Consider the following 19,944-nt stretch of genomic DNA (forward strand, 5'->3'; position numbering starts at 1 on the left):
AGGGGCTGTTGTCTGTTTGCTGCCCCAGGACATGTTTGGCTCCTGCAGCCCGCTCTCACACCACCCTCCTGGGCAGGGGAATTAAAAGTCTTGAACACTAGGAATGTTCTTGGCCTCTTTATTTGGGATAAAAGCCCAGGTCAGCCAAGGACCAAAGTGCTGGTTAAAAAAACAGGTGGTGGCAGGTGAGCATGAGGGTGTGTGAGAGTTCTGGAGCACAGGTCCTCTCCTGCCAGCCCGAGCTGAGGGCAAGGAAACCAAGGACATAGGCCAAGGCATTACTGCACTGGAGTCCTCAGCTGCAGAGTTAGAAACTGGGAACAGAAGTGAGTATGTCCCACACTGTGAGCGGGTTCCCCTGAGTTACACCACCAAACCTGCAGGCCTGGCTGCTGGTCAGAGCGAACATCCAGGAAATGGAGGGAGATGGCTGCAGGATTTCGTGTCATACTGCTGCATGCCTGGAGCTGCCAGTCCCCAACAGTGGTCCCAGCTCTCCTGGTGCATTGTCCTCCTTTGGCACAGGGGCCAGCCCGTGCTGCACCAGCAGCCCCTGTACCAGCTCCAGCTCCTGCTCCAACTCCTGAGAGCCACAGTCCAGGCCTGGCATGGTGGTGGCACCTTCCCCCAGCACCTGCAGCACCCGTGCCACCAGCCGGGCCCTCACCAGCAGCACGGCCAGGGCTGTGTGGAGTTTGGCACAGCCCAGCGCCTTCATCCCCCAGCGGACAGCAGTCCCTGTGGAGAGAGCAGGGAAGGAGCCATGAGTGTGGCAGGGTCTCCCTGGCATAGCTGGCCTGGGGAACAAGGACACTGTTTGCTTGTCCCAGGCACTCCACACTCACCATACCTTGGCTCCAGCAGTGTTTGCAGTACTGCAGGTCCCTCAGCACACCGGGACCTGTGGCTTCCAGCCACTGCAGAGCCGAGGCATGGACTGGGCTGCCAGTGGGAGCCTTCTCCAGGAGCTGCACCAGGACAGGGAGCAGCTGCCGTGCCAGGACAGCTGGCTCTGCAAAAACATTGGGTTCATCCTCCTTGTACAGGTTGGCAGCTCTGGGGGGAAAGCAGAGGTGTGAGTGAAGCCAAGGGCTGGCCCTGTGGTACCCCACACTCCCTCATGGCAGTCCACAGGTCCAGCAACTCACTTGTTGGCCTGCAGCTCCTCCACAACACTCCTGAGATCTAAGATGGGGATATGTTGAAGTAGTGAGTCAAAGGTCTCAGGGTGCTCCCTGAACTCTCCCAGAAGGAGCTCTAAGAGGCTCTGGAGCCCCACGTTGTCCTGCACAAAGATGCAGCCATCTTGGAGCAGCTCCCCTGGGCTCTGCCGCAGGAGGCTGGCGAAACCTGAGGCCTCATGCCGGACCTCCCGCTCCTCATCTTGCAGAAGATGAATGGCCATGTTTATCAGCCTGAGGAAAGGGAAGAGAAGCATACTGCATGCCCCAAAGCATCCCAGCCTGCTTGGAGGGGAGGATGAGACCTCAGAATGCTTCTCTGAGGGGCTTTCCTGGACCGTGAAAGACAGAGCCACCACCCAAGAGCTTGGGAGGGTAGGGGCTGTGCTGGGGATTGAGGGACTCAGCAATGCCATCTGCTGCTCATAAGGGACTGGCTGCTTGTATTAAAATGCCACCCGCACGTTTTTTGTAGGGTGTGAGCTCGAGTGCCACTGATTTTTGAACGAGTGGGGTTTTCTTCAACACCCTTGAGTTTTTGCAGGGGACGCCTTTTACAGAGTCCATTAACCTGCAGCAGGCTGGGGCTGCAGGGAGCAGTGCTGCAAGCACAGCCATCCCCGGAGATGGGCTGAGCGACCTACCGCAGAGCCACGGGGACGAGGGGGGGCCGGGCAGCACGCAGGGATGGCCGCAGCACGTCAGCCCCTGCCAGCCGCAGGGAGCGGGCGGCCGCCAGCCGCAGCAGCTCGGAGCAGGCGGACCGGCTGCACTCCTCCAGCGCCGCACACCAGCGCTCCACCAGCGCAACGTCCTCGTCCCCACACCTGCCAAGGCCACGGAAGGAGAGAGAATTCAAGCACACCTTGCTGCTCCATTAGGGGACCAAAGGCTACTGGCTGCCCTGAGATTGCAGGAGCCAGGTGCAATGCTGTGATTTATGGGAGAGAAGTCGTGGCTGTTTCTAGTAAGGACTAAGGAAGAATCTGCTGGAAGAGTTGGGCAGCAACCCAGCAGCAGCAAGGACCTACTGGTGGGCAAGCAGCAGGCTGGCAGCACACAGTGCCTGGAAGAGGAGATCAGGCCCAGGACACTCAGCCTCCACCATGTGCAGCACCATCTCCAGGCATGATCTTGAGGAGCCCTGGAGCTTACTGGAAGCTTCCTGGGACCATGACGAGGGATCTCTGTAAAGATGCAGCAAAGCCTCAAGGTACAATCTCAGGAACTCTTTGTCCCTTCTCTCTTGCAGCACCGACTGCAAGCTCTCCTAGTTGACAATGGGAAAAAAGGTACATAGTTAGTGGTCCTAGCACTGCAGGACCAGGCAAGTGCCCTGCACCCTCAGCCTGGGGAGCATCAAGCTTCTCAGCAATGGGATCTCAGGGGTCCCATCTGTGTGGTGCACTGGGGCCTCCCTGCTTTACTTGGTGACTTTTGAGCCCCATCATACCAGCAATGTCAGCCCAAGAGTGTTCTCCACTTCCTTGCACGTTCCTCCCTCCCCAGCAATCATCCAGCTCAGGATGGCAAGCTGGATGTCGGGGTTGGGCTGCTGGAGAAGTGAGCAGACAGCAGCAATCCGCTCACTGTCTGCCAGCCGGGCTGCCTCGCTGCACATGAAGCGGGCCATGGTTTGGTGGAGGATGGCTGAGCCCACCTGCAGGAAAAAAACAGGATTCCCCTTCCAGTGCTCAGCCTGGAGCAATGGCTCCCCCTCTGTCCCTGCCCAGGCTCACTGCCTGTCAGGCATGCCCATGACTTTCCTGGCAGGAAGCAGTACCTGTGGCTCGGCACAGCCTGACTTTCCCCCCTGCAGGAGGCTGCCCAGCTCGGTGCTGATGGTGTCATGGATGTACAGGGCGAAGCCAGGGCTGAAGGATGTGGGCAGGAGGCTGAGGACCTGGAGGAAGGCGGCACGGACGAGGGGGCAGCGCTGGGCAGGGGTGAGCAGCCAGCCCCGCGCCTCCAGCTGCAGAGCCACGGGGTGCAGTGCCTCAGCTGACAGCCTGCATGGAGACACAGCCTTACCACGGGGCAAGCACCGAGGCAGGCGCCCTTCTGTGGCCAAAAGGCTGCGTTTGGCACAGAGTGACCCCAGCTGGGGAGACAGCGTGGCACACTCACCCCGCGGTGCCCGTGGCGGAGCCCAGCAGTGCCTGCATCTGCAGCAGGTGCCCGTGGACAGCGTTGTGTGAGCGGATCTGCCCGGGTGCTGCAGGGAGCTGCTGGGCCAGCTGCAGGAGGAGCCTGCAGCGCTGGGGAGGGGCGACAACAGGCACCAGAGCCTTGGCAGCCATCGCTCGTACGGCGTAGATGGGGCTCTCTGCCAGCCCCAGCAGTGGCCCCAGGAAGGGAGCAGAGGGACTGTGGAGCAAAAAGGGCACCATGTGGTGATGCTCTGGCAGGAGTAAAGTCTCACAAGAACCAGGGCCAGTCTCAGCACCACGGGAGCCCTTCCCACTGCAGGAGCCCTTGGCTGAGGCACAGCATCCCCACTGCCTCCATACCTGCCAGGACTGTCAGCGCCAGGCTGCAGCTGGGCCAAGAGGGTGAGGATGGCGTGGAGTGCAGGGTGCAGGCGGGGCCCCCCTGATGTGGGTGCTGTGGCCACCTTGAGCTCTCCGAGCAGCACAGCACCCAGCTTTGGGTGCTGCCCCAGGAAGGCGTGCAGGCTCAGCCCCTCCGATGGGCAGCCGTCCCTGTGGCTCCACGGCTGTCCCAGCAGCCGGGATGTGAGGGCACCTGCAGGGACAGAGAAGGCAGTGTCAGGTCCCATCAACCCTGCCAACCCCCTGCACTTCACCCCACACAGGCTCCGAACCCTGGGGGCTGTGGGATCTCTCTCTCTCAGTACTCACTGAAGAGCTGGATGGCCGCGTTCCTCATGGCCCAGCAGGGCGAGCCCAGGCCCCGCAGTGCCAGGGCCATCATGGGTGTGGCGTGGCACAGCACTGCTCCGCCCAGCCCCGCCCCACGGACCAGCGTCTGCAGCACGTGGAGGGCACACACCTGGGGAGAGCACACGGGGCTCAGTGGCACCATGTCACAAGGGGGCTCATGCTACCATGTCAGGGGAAGGGGGTGGGAAAAGACAGGGGAGCCAAAAGGCCATCAGCTCCCAGCCTGCCAGGCTGGACAGCACGACCACAGCTGTGGGTTTTTGCTCACTCAGAGTTCTCATGGTATCACACTGGGTACCTGGCAGAGCTCAGGGGACCCAGCACAGATCACCGTGTCCCCAAAGGGGCTCCAGCAGCCAGGAGCACCACACTGACCTGCGGGAGGTCGAGGGTCTGGTCCCAGTCCTGTGGCAGTGCCGTGGCAGCCAAGGTCAGCAGTGTCTGGATGCAGCGGGTCAGGAGCGGCCGTGCCAGCGCCGGGGCCTCCCCGCTGACGATGCAGAGGAAGAGCATGGGGAAGCCGGCAGCACGGCGCGTGATCGAGCTGCTCCGGGGCCCACTCAGTGCTTCCAAGCCCTGACAGAGGAACAAAATCCACCTGAGATGTGGCTGGAAACCTGTCACCTGGAACCTGCAGCTGCTCTGCCAGGAGGGCACCAGCTTGCACCAGCATCTCAGCTGCCAGGAGGGTGCTTGCCCCAGGGAGTGCAGAAATGCCTCTGGAGCTCCCTGGGGCACACGGGAAACAAGAGGCACAGTGAGTACTGTACCTGCTCCAGCACAGCCCGTGGGATGGCCTGCAGCTCCGGATCCGAGTGGTTCAGCAGCACAGCACAGAACTTGGTGAAGCCCATGCTGCAGCCCTCCACTGCTCCCTGGGGCAGAGCAGTGTCAGGACAAGCACCCCAAAGGCTGCACCCACCAGCCCCCCATGGCCCCAGACAACTCTTTGCGAAGGGGAAGAGCAAGTGAGAAGACATGATAGCGTGGGGATGTGATAGGGTCTGGCACTGGGGTCCCAGCCATCCCCACGTCCTGCCCCAGAGCAGACCCTGCCCCACTGCACTCACCCTCCCTCCAGCCCAGCATGCCAGGGCAGGGACAGGGCTGCAGGGATGACCAAGGGCCCAGATACACCCTTACCCAGTGCCGGCACCGCAGCAGGATTTCCTGGAACACCTTGGTGGCCATCTGCAGGGTGGGGAGTGGCAGGAGGGGCCCCACTTCAGCAGGCAGTGCTGGGGATAGCAGCAGCTCAGCCAGGCCACCCAGGAGCAGCCCGATCTCCTGGGAAGAAGAGGAAGGTCAGCAAGAGTGTCCATGAGGAGAAGCTGGGATGGGTGGCAGCAGGGCTGCAAGCCAGGTAGCCTGGCTCTGCCACAGCAGGGGCTATCAGTGTCTGGGAAGAAGCCGGGCTCCATAAGGACAGGGAGGGGGCTGCTTTTGGGGAGCCTACTATCTGCATCCTTCATGGAAGGGGGTGAGGACATCTGTGAGAGCACTGAAGTAAGGACAGAAATTGTCCTGTGCTCATCCCAGTGAATGCCCTGGAGGGAGGTGAAGATGCAGCTGGGGCAGGCTGGATGATGGGTGCCATGCTGGGCTGCCCCTCTCCCAGTGCCATGAGCAGGAGTCCCCACCTTCACTGACACCCAGCAGCACGTAAGGATCAGGCTGTGCTCCTCCGACAGCAGGACTGAGTCACCCTCCTCTTCCTCTTGCCCCTGGCCCTTTCCCAGCATGATGAGGGAGCCAATGGCATTCCCCATCTCTGCAAATGATGGGGCAGCAGCTGCAAAAGGAAAAGCCAGGTCTGAGCAGGGTGCTGTAGGGCAGTGGGAGGGGGATGTTGCTGGGGTTTGGGAAAAGCTGCTATCCTGTCAGAATGCACACAAATGGCAATGGTTCCTGCCCTGCCATGTGCCCCACTCAGGAATGCACCTGCCTTTTTCCCACTGCTCTTTCCAAGGCCAGTAAGGGCTCTGCCAGCCCCTCCTTTCCCAACTGTTTTCATCTGGCAGGTGCCTCACTGCTCCTGGAAGGCTTTTGCCTCTAGTGCTCCTGTTCTCCCATGGAGCTGAGAAAGGGACCCAAAGCCAGACCCAGCCCCACCATGGTCCCCTGCTAGAGGAACTGAGCCCAAAGCAAGTGCATTCCCCTGGGGCTGGAAGGCTGCTGGCCCAGGAATGACTGTGATGGAGTAGTCAGTGGCCCCCAGGGAGGGATCCCAGGGCTGGTTCTGCTCCCACGGGGACACGCTCACCTTGCTCATCAGCACCGGGGCCTTGCTGGCTCTGCAGAGCCCCCAGGAGGAGGGAGGTGATGTCTCTCACTGTGGTCAGCAGGCAGGTGAGAAGCTCCTGCCAGCTCTGCACCAACTCTGCTGCCTGCATGGAGACGGCCACCTCTGGCACGTGGAGCAGGCACCTGCGCAGGGCTGCGATGGCTCCTGCAAACACCCACCTCTGCTCACTGCGCTGTCAGCACAGCCCTGGCTCTCCTGCCTGAGCCCACAGCTGACATGGCTCGGCGGCAGGGGAGTCAACAGGGCCCTGGGTAAGGGCTGTGCAAGGCAGGGGCAGTGCCAAAACAGGGAAACCAAGGCAAGGATGTGGCACCAGCACCGAGCTGTGGCTGGAGTCCTGCCATGATTCTGGCCTGCTCCAGGTCCCAGGCAGCTGCTGCTGGAGCTGCTCCCTGCCCTGCCCTGCCCAGCTGGGGCCATACCATGCATCGGTGCGGTGGCTGCTGCCCGCAGCAGGTCCTGGCATGCCACCTTGTACTGGGCTTGCAGCATGTGGAGAAGGTGCTGTGCAAAGCACAGCCCTCGGCTGGGCAGCGTCAGGGCTGCCTCAGCCTCCAGGCACAGGCTCTTCATGGTGCCACTGTCTGACCTGGGGCAACAGGCAGATCCTACTGTGAGTACCAGGGAATTTCTTGCCCATCTTGTGCTACACAGCTCCTTCCTCCCTCAGCGCAGATTCCTGCACCTCAGCCCTCCCCAGCTTCCCACTGCAAGGCTATTGCAAACCCCATCCACGATCAGAGACTGGTGAAGCACCAGTGCTGCCAACACACTCTTGGAGGGTCCTGTGCCACTACAGGGAGAGGGAGGGGCATGCCAGGAGCTCATACTTCTGCAGGATGGTCTTCATCAGCACAGCTCCAGCTTCAGCTTCCTGCACTCGGGGGCTGCCCAGGGTGTCCTGGGCCAGCTGGAAGAGAGCCAGGGCAATGGGCTCAGGGAATGTGGTAGGGAAGTAGCGGACAAGCAGCTCCGAGGCCAAGTCTCTGATCTGCCAGGACAGAGAAGACATGGGTAAAAGTGGGACATGGGAGAAGGGAACCATGGTGGGCTTCTCCTCTGAACCTGCTTGAGGCCAAGGCAGGCATCTTTGTGACCTCCCCTTGGCTTTACAAGGCTCACCTCGTTAGTGCTGTCCTGTAGGCAGCTCAGCAGTGCCAACAAATTGGGCTGGGAGAAGAAGTCCCAGCAGCCGCTCTGCCTGGCGTAGCTCAGCAGTGTGGCCATGGTCCCTGTGACGGGGACAGGGGGCGGTGGGGTGGGATTGGCTGGGAGTATCCCCACAGCTGCAGGTGATACTCCAGGTAGCTTGCCTGTACTCACGTGGGGGCTGGCCTTTCTTCCTGTCAGGGCTCCAGGTGTCTGTGCAGGTCTCCAAAACAGCGGCCAGCAGGAGCAGAGCTGTCTTCTTCCTCTGGTAGTTGGAGCCTGGGCTGAGTGAGGCGATGCTGAGCTGCAGCAGCCATTCCACAAAGCCTGTGGGCAGAGAGCATGGCAGCAAGGGATGCTGAGCACACGTGAATCTCCCAGGGCTGTGGTGAAGGTGCTCAGTGGCCGCCTCACCTACTGCCTGGGCAAGCTGCTCAGCTCCCTCCGCCAGCCCAGAGCGTCGCGGCGCTTTCCCCCGCAGCCGGGCCAGCGAGCTGTCCCGCAGCCGGACCAGCGCCTTCCTCACCGCTGCCTGCAGCAGCTGCCGGAACGAGGAGGAGTCGCAGCTGAGGTTGAGGGGCAGGAACTCCCGCAGCAGCCGCATCTCAGTGCCCGAGAGGGGCTGGTTGGTGTTGGGGCTGCAGCAGAGCAGACCCAGCGCTGCCAGCCGAACGCCCTCCTCGCGGGTGCCCAGGCAGCGGGAGAGCCGCTCCAGCGCCTCAGCCCCCAGCGGCAGGGCCCCTGCCACACTCTTCTGTGCCTTCAGCACTGACACCCACGCCCGGAGTGACATCGTGTCCTGGCCACCAAACTGGGCGGCCAGCAGTGCCTGGGTGGCCGGGAGCTGCCGCAGGGTCCAGGTGAGGAGGTGGTTGGCACAGTTGCTCTGCAGGATGGGCAGGGGAGAGCACAGGGCCTGGGAGAGCAGGGGGAGCCAGCACAGTGCCCACTGCTCTGCCAGGGCCACCTCTGTGCCCCGCTGCCCATCCCGCCACTCGCTGCACTGCTGCCGCACCAGGACCTTGTAGACCTCGGCAGCGGCGGGACACAGGTGGTTGGTGGAGAGGCAGCTCAGGAGATGCTGTGGCAGGTCTGGGTAGGCATCCAGCACCTGGGAGAAAGGCAGGTGATTCTCATTTCCCTGTCAGGCTGAAAGCTGCATTTGGGGGAAGACAGATGGGTACAGGCCACACTGCAGTCACCCCTGGCACTGAGCATCTCTGGTACCTCAAAGCTGCTTTTGGAGGGCACTGACAGGCAAAACTTCCCTTCCCACTGGCACTCCCCAAGGATGCACTGCTGTAGCTCACTACCCCAGGGATGCTAAAATAGCCCCTCTGGGTGGGAAGGCTCCCTGCCCACACAGCTGAACTGGGTAGAAGGTGACAGGTAGTGGACAGAGGCTGTGCCACCTCAGCAGCAGAGCCAGCTGACACCAAGACCCCCCACAGCCCTGCCTTCCCTACCTGCTGACTGCCCATGTAGGGGACGATGGCACACAGGGGCACGTATCTTGCTTTGATCTGCCATGGCATTGAGACCACCCTCTGCAGCATCTGTTGGTAGAGGGGTCTCTCCTGGTCCTGGAAGTGCTGGCATTCCAGGTGATAGATCTCCAAGAGCAATCGGAAGGAGTTGTGGATGAACTCAGACACACCTTCTACCTGTGGAAGAACAACAACAAACGGGGGTTAGGGTGGGCTCCCTCTCATGTCTTGCTGTCCTGTGGCAGGTGAAGCACTGGGACTTGGCCCTTCAGAGCCTGTGTGTGACAAATGCCACACCCTCAGCAGTGTGACTGCCCCTGCACTGGCAGCTGCAAGCAAGGGAGTGTATTTGGCTGGGAGCGAAACAGGCAGGGATGTGTTATGGGTTGGGAACAGCAGCTGAGCCAGGTGAAGGAAGAGCTGTTCCCAGCTGCCACATTTGGTGTGCTTTGGCACTGTGTCCTTACCGGGGTCTCTGCGTTGTTCCACAGCAGCTGGGTGACCTCCTGGAGGAGCTCAGAGTCCTGGGCCAGGATGCGGGTCCCCGTCAGGTGCCACAGAGCAGCCAGACCTTCCCGCAGGCGCTGCAGCCACAGTGCACAGGCTGCCAAAACAGAGAGCTCTGCTGCAGCCCTCGCCCAGACTCACCTGCACCAGAGCCAGCACAGGCTGTGGCCTTAAGAACCCTGTGTGCAGGGGCAGCAGTTTCCCTGTTAGGTACACAAGACCCCAAGAGGGCAAGTGTCCATTGGGCAGGAACAGAAATTAACAGCAGTTTCCAAACCAGCTACCAAGACCCAGAAAAGCATCTTCCCTGGGAAGCAGAGTCCCAGCCCTCTCTGCATGGCAGGGTCACTGTCTCCTACCTTGGAAGCAGTAGTAGTGGCAGTCCTTCTGCTCCCTGGTCAGGGCACACACAGCAGGAAAGACCATGTCCAGCAGCAGGCAGGCCTGCAGGGGCACAGTAGCTCAGGGAGAGGGCAGGCACAGAATTTCCAGGGAGAAAACCCTGTCATGAGACAGGCAAGGACAGTGCTGCCTGGTTCTCCTGCTCCTACAGAGTGCACCTCTGCTCCCTGCCTGGAAGTCCTCAGCTGGTGAGGACATGGGAGAGGCTAGAGCTGGGCAGAGATGAGGCTGTGCTCTGCAGGGACAGCCCCATGTTCATGCCATGGGAACACAGGGTAAACACTGCTTTGCTTGTGTAGGGGCTTTTGGCACCTCTTTGTTTCCCAGCCCCCCAGGAAAGAGAAATCCCTGCTTGGCTGTCTTTGGAAAAAGCTCTTAGCTTAGGAGGATGCATGGAGCTGCTGGTGTGGAGGGGTGCAGCCTGGCTTCATCCCCCAAGGATCTGCAGACACCACAGGCAGCTGCCAGCCCTCTCCAAGGGCTCCCTCAAGCCCTGTCCACCAGGTTTGAGCTCTCCTACCTTGTGGGAGAGGCCCTCCAGCTGGCAGCTGAGGATGTCCATCTTGCAGCACGTCAGCAAACCTCTGGTAAGCACCAGCTTCTCCAGCCCGTCTGGTTCCAGGACAGGGGACACTTCCACCACCAGCTCCCCAAACTTCAGCTCCCCAGTGCCTGCTGGAAAATGGCTGCGCTGGATGGAAGGAAGGTGGCAAACCCAAATGCTGCTCTGAGAGCAACTGCCTTGGCTCATTCCAGAACTTCCATGGGAGGTGGCTGGAGACAGCTGGAGCTCCCAGACCCCGAGAGACACGCACAGCAGCAGAGTCCAGCTTGGCACCAGCCTCTGTCCCCTCACACCCAGACACGCCTGTCACCTGTGCCAGAGGCCCTGCTCAGCTCAGGATGGAGCACGCACCTCGGCTGGGGAGCTGGAACAGGGTCAGCACAGCGCTGGCCCCATAGTGGGGCTGGGGGGCCGTGTTCACCAACATGCTCAGGGCTGTGCCTGCCAGCAGCCTCGTGTCCTTGTTCAGGGCCTGGACTCACAGGGAGACAAAGGCACAACTCAAAACATCCTTTAAACCCCAACCACATTTAACTGCCCCTGCAAACAGCTACATGGGGTCTCTCAGACATGCCAGACACTGGGCTGTCTCTGCAGGCTTGCCTTGGGGAGGGGAATGGGGAAAGCACCCGGGAAGGACAGCACTGCTCTGCTCCTTGAGACAGGCAACTCCATCCCTCCCAGGGCTGTACGCACCTTCCCCCAGGCCACCTCGAGCAGCAGACCCAAGAGGCTCTGCAGGGTCTCACTCTTTCCTGAAGTGCTCCACACCAGGGGAGCCACGTCCTTTGGCAGCACCTGGAAGACCTGGAGGCAGGCCTGGAGGAGCAGGAGGTGCCACAGGGATGATCAGTATTCCTTACCTCTGAAAAAGCAGCAGTGCCCCAGGAACGGCCATTCAAAGCAGCTCGATGCGTTACATCCCTCTGGACACTGCCGCCGGTGCCCAGCCTGTCCTTGCAGGTACTGATCCTTCCCCGCTGCCCAGTCTGGCTCTTACCTTGATGACCAGGTAGCCCCACGTGCTGCCAGGTGTGGGCTGGCCCTGCAGCACCCAGCGCAGGGTGCTGGCCAGGCGCTGCAGCAGCGGGGCCAGGTTCTGCTGCCAGTGCTGCCGGCCCAGGCTGCTCTCCTCCAGGAACATGGACACTGCGGGCAAGGGGACAGCATCAGCCCCCGGCCCTCCTGCTCCCAGTTCAGCCAAGGGCATTGGTAAGTGAGGTAAGAAGGGGCTGGGATGCAGGGGATGCTTTGGCTTGTCTGGTTTCCAGCTGTTGGTGGGCAGAGCTGGATGCTGCTGATCTCTGCAGAGATCACAGGGATCTGGCTGATCCCCGCTCCCCTCCCATGAGCACAGAGGACCCAGTTTGGGTTGGCAGGAAATGTTCTGTGCACTCTTGGTGTGAGCTTGGAGAAAACCCCTGAAGGTAAGGAACAGAGGCTGACCTGACTGAAGGTCCTCAGGAGACAGCACCTGCAGGGACAGAAGGATAATTTGTCCTGTGTGACAACATGCTGGGGCTCAGTGCCTTCGGCAGGAGGGTTCTGCCAGTGCCAGAAGCTGCCCCAAGGATGAGCAAAGGGCTGGTGTGATAGGCAGCCACATGTTGCCAGCTGCAAGGAAGGGCAAATCCCCAGAATCATGGGAAGTGAAGTGAAGGACTGGAGGCAGCCCAAACGAGGAGGTCCCCGTTACACATGGTCTCCAGACAAGTCCCCATGAAAGCAAGTGACACTGCACAGCTGGGGTTGTCTCACCTCTCCCTGCAGAGCCAGGCCAGTCAGCAGTGTGTCCACCTCCTGGGCCAACAGGGCTTCCTTCCCCACTGCCAGCTGGGTCACCATCTGCCAAGAGACACCCCAAGTCAGCTGCTCTGCCCAGACCCCTGGGAGACACCAGCTGCCAAGTGCTACTGGGGGAGCCTGCACCACCTCTGAGCCCCTTTGCTGGTAAGGATGCCAGAAAGCTCCAGAGCTGTGCCAGGAGTGGGCAAAGCCAGCCCAGCGATTGCCTTACAGACCTGTTCCAGTTTCTGGAAGGAGCTGCAGCTGCCGGTTGCCTCCATCTGGAAAGCCAGGACACAGCGGAGCAGGGGTCGTGCCTCTGCCTCACCCAGCGCCTGCAGACCCTCGCTCAGCACCCGTGTCAGCTGGAGAGCCTCCTCCAGGTGCTTCTCCTTGCATCTCTTGGCAGTGCTCCTGCAACAGGACAAGGACAGGGGTGAGGATACCCTGGCTCGGTGAAGTCTGTAGTGGGGGGAGTACCCCGACTCAGTGGGATCTGGGATGGGGGTGCCGCAGCCTGCGGTGCTCATTGCACTGCAGCGGGGACGGAGGGACGGCGGCGGGCGGGGAGGGGGGGGAGCTGCACGAAATCCTCAAAGCTCAGCGCATCGTAAGCCCTTGGTGGGCAGAAGGGCACGAAAATCCTAAAAACTGCAGCCCTGCTGCTGCTGAGCAGGCTGGAAGGGAATGGGGAGCACCGTGAGCGTGGCTCGAACCCCTCGCTGGGTACCGATCTTCCCACACTCCCTTCTTCCCTCCCGACCCGCGCCCGCGGGTGCACGGGAGCTACACACCGCGGGTTTCCCGACGCAGCCGTGACCGGGGGACACGGGGAGCTCCCTCCCCGGGGCCCGCCCTCTTACCCCGCGAAGTGCCGCAGGCAGCGCAGGCAGGAGAGCACTGTGGGGGCGAGGCCCCGAGTGCCGTAGAAGGCGGCGCAGGCCCGCGCCTCCCGCTCGGCGCCCATGGCGGCCGCACCATAGAGCCGGGCCCGCGGCGGCGCTCGGCGGCGCCCCCTGGCGCTGCCCCGGGGCAGCACCGCCCGGGAGAGCGGCTGGGACCCGCGGCGCTTCCTCCCTTCACCCTGCCCCGGGACCCGCGGCGCTTCCTCCCTTCACCCTGCCCCAGGACCCGCGGCCCTTCCTTCACCCCGGCTGGGACCCGCGGCGCTTCCTTCCTTCACCCTGCCCCGGGACCCGCGGCGCTTCCTCCCTTCACCCTGCCCCAGGACCCGCGGCCCTTCCTTCACCCCGGCTGGGACCCGCGGCGCTTCCTTCCTTCACCCTGCCCCGGGACCCGCTCTCCTTCCTTCATCCCGGCCGGGACCCGCGGCGCCGGCTGCAAGGCCGCAGTTAAAAGGCATCATCATCCCGAACTGTTTCCGTAGTCGGGGAAAAGCGAGATAAGCCAGAACTTGAGAAAAGCGGGTGCTGCCTGCCGAGCACAGAGGGATCTGGACTGCATGAAGCGGTGCAAGATCTCTGAAATGCCAACTGGATTGCTTCAGGGTGAAGCAGTTGTCTGATTCCATCGTGGCTCATTTTGGAAGAGGAGGTTTGGTACCCCACAGTCCTCCTGCTCCACCACGAACACCATCTCTGATAGCCAGCACCACCACTGATAGCATCCCTACTAGCAGTATCACTAACAACACTACTCCCCAGTGGAGGGATTCCACTTCTTCCTGTGCAGTGAAATGGCCTTTGGGAAGAGAGACAGGTTTATTGTAATTATCGTCTAATCAAAATGAGTTTATTGGAGCTCTTAATCTTAGTTGGCACAGGGTTGAACAATTTTAATTGGCATGATTTTAAGATCATCTTTAAAGGCCCGTTCAATCTAAACCATCCAATGATTTTACGACTTCTGGTTATTTATTAAACATAGTTTTAACACCTGACTAGCACATCCCACTGAATTTCAGCTACACAGAAAATGCTTCTTGTTTTTGATCTTGAAGGCTTGTTTTTACTCTGGGTTCTTTCTCACAGGGGTTCTGGAGTGAGTGATGGGCATCCTTTGCTTGGATGGGTCATGGCACAGGCAGCCCAGGAAAACACAGCTGGTGTGCACCAGTGGCTCCACTGGGTGGCCAGGAGGGATGTGGATCCTGGGCTGAGCACTTCCCTTGGGGATGGAAAACCCCCAGACTGTAGTTTTTGGCAACATTTGTCAGCAGCCTCCATCTCTGTTCTGCTTTAGAAATCAGCCTGGAAGCCCAAAGCCAGCCAGGGATCCCGGTTTGGCCTGACTGCTGTCAATATCAATGAGTGAAAGAGCCCAGGATTTGTCCCAGGTAAGGCAGAGGAGTGCAGGAGGATGGTTACATCCCTCAGATCTGATCCTCCTTTTCCTCAGCATCACAGCCACCCACACTGGTGATAGGGAGTGGGGAGAAGCACTGCCAAACGAGAGCTCCCACAGGTGCCAGCACACAGGCAGGGGCAAGGCAGAGGAGGGTGCTGCTGTGCTGGAGGGTTTCCAGTGCTCCTGTTCCCATCACCTTGTGCTGCCTGCAGAAGGGAGGGGCACAAGAGGGAGAGGGGGATTTTTTTCTTGTTTCACCATAGGAAGGATTTTCAAACCCTATAAATTCACTTTTGACAAGTGAACAGCTAAAGCAGATTAACCTTTTTGCTAATCCTCTATAATGGCTTTGGAATCTCCTTAACCAATAAGAAAATTATAAGAACCTGTTTCTTTTCTTTTTATCTACATCTATATTGTCCTCTCTTGTCTGCATGTTTTTTCTTTCTTGTTTTATTTTCCTTTCCTTTTCTAATATGAAATAGCCCAGCGATGCTATCTCCCCGAGGCTCAGTAAACAGTACATCAGAAATCCCTTTCCTTTATTCCTGTCTGGTAACAGGGTGCAGAGAAGTGTCTGCCGATTGGGATTTGATTACCAGCAGCTATCAAAAGTCTCTTTGTACAATCTGGATCCTAAATCCCATAATTCTTTGATAAAAGAAGTATTACCAGTCCATTTTCTGTAGTGAAAGGTATGGGAGGAATGAAAGAAAGCAATCAGCAGAGATCCTAATAGGCTAAGTGCATGTGTGGTGGGAAGGCAGGGCTGGGACAGGATGCCCAGGGAAAGACGTCCTTTGTTAAGGATGGGGAAGGAGAATTAATCCTCTTCAGGCATCTGAACAGAGCTGGTCAGATCCTGCACCTGCCCATGGCACGTCCCAGCTCGCCGGCCCTATGGCCCCTCTGGACCAGCAGAGTGGGGAGCAGAACCTGGCCCCACATCCACCCCTCGTGTCAGCGTTTGGCTACATGCACAAAAGCTGGGAACAGTTTCAGTGATTTCTGGAATTAGGGCATCCCCAGTGTCTCTCTGGAGCACTCACACCTTGGCAGGGCAGAGTGAACACGTCCAGACTGAGCGGCTACAAGGGTGTCTTCATCCCAAAAGGTAAAGATTCACAGAGCTCAGTTATAATCCAAGTTACACCATTGGAACAGCTGAAGGTGAGGCAGATAACGGGATGGAAGGAAAAACAGCAGTTTGGTTTGAAGTGAGTCACAAGTAGAACAGCTATGGGGCATCTCTTCCCAGCACTGAGGGACCTGCAGGGAGGAAGGGCAGGCAGCGAGCAGGGATGAGGAGAGCAGAAGGGAGCTGAGAGAGGCTGTCCTGGGAGTGGCTGTAAGTTTTGCAGGGTGCTGGAGGCATGGCTGGGCTGTCCAGCCTGAGGGTGTTTGGTGTGCAGTGGTTTCACAGCACCCACCCGTGTGTCTCCTTGGTGCACCATGGGTGGGACTGCAAGGAAACACCAGGTGTGAGTGCTCCCCACCTGAGCCCCCCAGGCCTTGCTTCTCACCTTGGCTTAAACTGCACTGAGGGCAAGGGAACTTGGCTTTCAACTTTGCTAAGCAACCTGATCTCAACCACACCTTCTCTATTTTATTCCTAGCTATTCAGTCAGTTAAAAACACAGGATCCAAGATGTTCTCTCTCCTCCTGTGGATTGCAGCTGCCAGGCCTTGCTGTTTGACTTCAGGGGGGCAGAGCCAGGCTTCCCTTCCTGTCCTGAATCTTGGCCATGGCCTCTCCCAGTTTCTTTGGCAGGGCAGGAGCTGGGAATTGAAGTGGCTTTGGGAAAGTTGGCTGTGGTACTGAGTCCACACTCCTGGATATGTGAGTCCACACTCCTGCCTGGATGGCTGTGGGTCCTCACTGAGAGCACACAGAGGCAGCAGCAGCAGCAACAATCCTCCCCTTCCCTTCCCCACACAGAGCATGGCTCAGCTGCATGGGAGGTGGTTACATGCCACTAAGCTGTGGTGCACAGCTGCTGCAAGCAGCTCATAATCTAATTTATTAAGGGCTTTGAATCCTTACAAAGAGTATGTTGGATACATGCAAAGCATCTGCATTATTACAGTGATTAGGGCAACAGAGATGGGGGAAAGGGAAAGGAGGGAAAATAACAATTTCTCTGCTTTCAGCAGAAAATAAATCAACTTTCACAGAGAATTCTGCCAAAGCCAAAGGCTGTGCTGTCATTAAAAATGATTTTTTATTAAGCTGAACTCTCTCTTCTCTCATATTGTATGATATGACAGCTCTCTTTTGATGGGAAAGCTTTCATTTGGCCAAAGAAAGGGATAATTTGCTTCTTTTAAGGAGTTAATCCTCTGGTCCATTTCCGGGCTGGGAACAGCTATCCTCCCCCTTCCCTGGATAGGAGGCTGCAGCACAATGGAGATCATAACCACCTCAAATCTACACCCGAGATGGAGAAATCAGATTTCCTTCTCCAGTCATTTTTGTGGGATTAGCTAAATCTTAGATCCACACTAACCCTTCACAAAGCTGCCAAGATTAGTTAGAATTTATTTTATTTGCAGGAGGGTTTACGGTTTTCTTTCCAAAGGGATTATATCTCTCTCTATATATATATATTTAGAGTGGCTTCAGTCATAACGCAGATAGGTCAGAGGGAGGAAAAGAGTGCGTGTGTATAAAATAAAAACTCAGCTGCAAGAATGACAGTCACTTGAAATGCCAAGACAAAGCCATGGTTCTGGATGGCTTTGCCAGTCCATTTTAAAAACCACAAAAGCTGTCCTTTCCCTAGCAAACCCCCACTAGGGAGCCAGTGAAGGGAGAGCAAAGCCCCCCAGCTGGGCTGCCTGTTTCCCCAGCTGCTGCTGCTGGCACAGGATGTCTGCAGAGGCAGTGCCAGGGGCTGAGGCTGGCAGGAGAGGCCTGAAGAAGCCACGTCCGTTCAGCATCGAGGACATCCTCTCCAGCCCTGCCGAGAAGAGCCCCCAGGTCTTGGTGCCACTGTGCCTACGGAGCATCTTGGACTGCACACCCCAGAGGCTCTGTGAGCTGGAGACCATTCCAGCCAGCTCCCTGCAGGAGGAGGAGGAGGAGGAAGAGGAGGAAGAGCTGGAAGGGGCAGGCTGCAGCTGCTGCTGCTGTTCTCACACGAGTGCCCGCTCCCTGCAGGACCTGCCAGCCTGGCTGGGTGAGTGTTGGGCTGGGTGAGGGTTGGGTTTGGTTCAGTGTGGGGCTCGCAGTGGGGCTGGTGCCAGTGTTATGGGCAGGGGAAAACCTGGCTGTTAAGTGACAAGATGGCATCTGGCCACGGTGGTCTTGGCCTGAGGCCCAGCAATCCGAGCTGTTCTCAGCAGGGCTCCTAAGAGTGGGCACTTTCACCTGAAATGCTGCCAGGCTTGAAAAGCAGAGGGTGCTGACTGTTACTGGGTATTACTGGTCAGTGTGAAACTCTTGAGAGAAGGATGCTTCTCTGTGGAGTGTGGGGCCCCATGGCCACGCTGGCCACGCTGGCCATGTGCAGAGCTGTGCCTGTGCTTCCTGACATCACCAGCCCTGGGAAACCTCACTTATGCTTTAAGGAAAAAATTTTGGCTACTTCTAGCAAAATTACTGTGGAAAATAAAAAGTAGAAAACCCTTAAAAATGCAGTTCAAGAGCATACTGAAAGTTCAGAATTCCCTTGTGTCAGGGCTGAAACACAGATCTTTGCTGAGCTGTGAGTTTGCAGTTATTTTTCTGGAGCTGGCCATAGTGCAACTGGTAAGTAAACAAAGACAACCCAGCCTGCATCCTTCTCCCAGAGTCATGCCCTGAACTCTTCTCCCACTGGCACAGTGACCACTCAGCTTGCCACCACTCCAGGTGACTGGCTGCCTCCTTCCAGACAGTAGCAGGGATGCAACTCGTGCCTGAGCTGCCTTGAGCGTGGCGAGTGTTTGAGCCGCACACCTGTACCGCTGCTGCTGTCCCTGTCCCCTCGCAGATGCCCGGCTCCCCTGGCCCGTGCGGCTCCTCCACCCGGCACTCAGGGCGTGCAGGAGCTCCCAGGAGAAGCCGGGCGAGCTGCAGGCCCTGCAGCAGCTGCAGCGCCGCACGCGCCGGCACCGCACCATCTTCACCGAGGAGCAGCTGCAGGCGCTGGAGACGCTGTTCCACCAGAACCAGTACCCGGACGTGGTCACCCGCGAGCACCTGGCAAACCGCATCCACCTGAAGGAGGAGCGCGTGGAGGTGAGATCCTGCCACCCGTGTTCCTGCAGTCCCCCGGGAACACACACTGCGGCAGTGTGCTGTCTTTTCTTGGGGAGCTGCAGACCCTCCTCGTTTTAAAATCCATCCTTGTGCGTTTGACAAAAGGGAGTTTAAGTTTGGCGAGCAATGGAAGAATAGAAACCATTTCAGCTGGGCTAATTTGTACTGGCACCCAGTCCACAGACTGACATGATGCCTCTGCCAGAATCGCGTGTCACACACAGACACGCCCAGCTCTGCTGCTCATCCCCTGCACCCAAGGGTGTATTCCTTACCTAAGTGATCTGCGTCACTTCTGAATTTGTCATGGGGGGGTCCCAGCTCCCTTATGCCCTCACATGTACCAGAGCAAGATTGCAGCAGAGGGACTGATTACATTTTGTATCAAGCCTTGCTGTTACAGTACCTTACAGCCCACACAGTACAGCCCAGGCGGGCCACTGCCTGTCCCCCTCCCAGTAACACCTGACACGCAAAAGCCCTTATTTGTTTTGCACTTTCTAGGTTTGGTTTAAAAACCGCCGGGCGAAGTGGCGGCATCAGAAGAGGGCGACTGCCTCAGCACTGACCCTGCAGGCCAGGCAGCCCCCCAAGGAGAGCTGCTAGAGCCCAGAGGCTGCAGAGAGCACCCAGCACCCACTGCCCTGGCTGACGGGCTCGGGGGTACCCCGAGGGGCTGTGCAGCACCAGGGAACCTCTGTGGTTCGCACAGGAGGAGGACAGGTAAAAGCAGACACGGCACTGTCACATGCCTCTTCCAGAGTTCACGTGGCAAATGACTGTGCAGGCAGGACGTGCAGGGGACAGAGCTGCACCGGTGTTAAATGTGTGTGCTTTAAGAGAAGGAGGAACTCCCCTTCTTGTCTTTGCTCTGTGCACGTAGTATTTGTACTTGTTTTATTGATGTAGATTTGCAAAATATCCTGCAAATGAATGTTTCCTGTTTGCAGCACCTCAGTGGCTTCTAGAGTTGCTTTTGGGGTAGAACTTGCTGGACAAGCGATTTGTTCCATACCAAAGAAAGGCGGGTTTCTCCCCATAGCCTGGGGAGAGGCGCCGAACGTGCCGTGGTGAGGGGCCGGCACAGGCAGCGCCCGCCTCAGCCCTGCT

At 58.6% G+C, this 19,944-nt stretch overlaps 2 protein-coding genes across 7 annotated transcripts; one reads left to right on the forward strand and one right to left on the reverse strand.

Moving 5' to 3' along the window:
* Nucleotides 1-102: 102 nt before the first annotated feature.
* Nucleotides 103-13,439, reverse strand: LOC121338853. The gene is given in 31 exon segments (XM_041410162.1): nt 103-738; nt 851-1,056; nt 1,149-1,415; nt 1,826-2,008; nt 2,213-2,451; nt 2,635-2,841; nt 2,965-3,190; nt 3,309-3,548; nt 3,692-3,926; nt 4,043-4,193; nt 4,460-4,660; nt 4,855-4,959; nt 5,228-5,371; nt 5,725-5,876; nt 6,348-6,533; nt 6,812-6,978; nt 7,220-7,433; nt 7,436-7,621; nt 7,713-7,865; nt 7,953-8,649; nt 9,005-9,202; nt 9,493-9,629; nt 9,892-9,976; nt 10,455-10,609; nt 10,851-10,971; nt 11,196-11,318; nt 11,500-11,648; nt 11,946-11,973; nt 12,258-12,344; nt 12,521-12,698; nt 13,148-13,439. Coding segments are annotated over 31 exon segments (5,817 nt in total). The 5' UTR covers nt 13,252-13,439; the 3' UTR covers nt 103-445.
* A 246-nt stretch (nt 13,440-13,685) lies between these two features.
* GSC2 (goosecoid homeobox 2) lies at nt 13,686-19,783 on the forward strand. Of its 6 annotated transcripts, none has more exons than XM_041410284.1 (5): nt 13,686-13,838; nt 14,487-14,580; nt 17,375-17,770; nt 18,566-18,813; nt 19,339-19,783. In XM_041410284.1, the coding sequence occupies exons 3-5, from the start codon at nt 17,461-17,463 to the stop codon at nt 19,438-19,440; spliced, it is 660 nt and encodes a 219-aa protein (XP_041266218.1). In that variant the 5' UTR covers nt 13,686-13,838; nt 14,487-14,580; nt 17,375-17,460; the 3' UTR covers nt 19,441-19,783. The 6 variants fall into 6 exon arrangements, with proteins under 6 accessions (XP_041266218.1, XP_041266219.1, XP_041266224.1 ...); XM_041410285.1 differs by having other exon boundaries at nt 17,442-17,770; XM_041410290.1 differs by having other exon boundaries at nt 17,460-17,770.
* Nucleotides 19,784-19,944: the final 161 nt, after the last annotated feature.

Source organism: Onychostruthus taczanowskii, unplaced genomic scaffold, assembly GCF_017590055.1.
Source record: "Onychostruthus taczanowskii isolate IOZ18803 unplaced genomic scaffold, ASM1759005v1 scaffold32, whole genome shotgun sequence".
In the NCBI taxonomy this organism is placed as follows: Eukaryota; Metazoa; Chordata; class Aves; order Passeriformes; family Passeridae; genus Onychostruthus; species Onychostruthus taczanowskii.

Bases quoted from the DNA above. Each gene is read 5' to 3' on its own strand.
- GSC2 (XM_041410284.1), top strand. From the start codon at position 17,461: ATGTCTGCAGAGGCAGTGCCAGGGGCTGAGGCTGGCAGGAGAGGCCTG. The intron at 17,771-18,565 runs GTGAGTGTTGGG...GTCCCCTCGCAG, and splicing joins GGACCTGCCAGCCTGGCTGG to ATGCCCGGCTCCCCTGGCCC. The intron at 18,814-19,338 runs GTGAGATCCTGC...TGCACTTTCTAG, and splicing joins TGAAGGAGGAGCGCGTGGAG to GTTTGGTTTAAAAACCGCCG.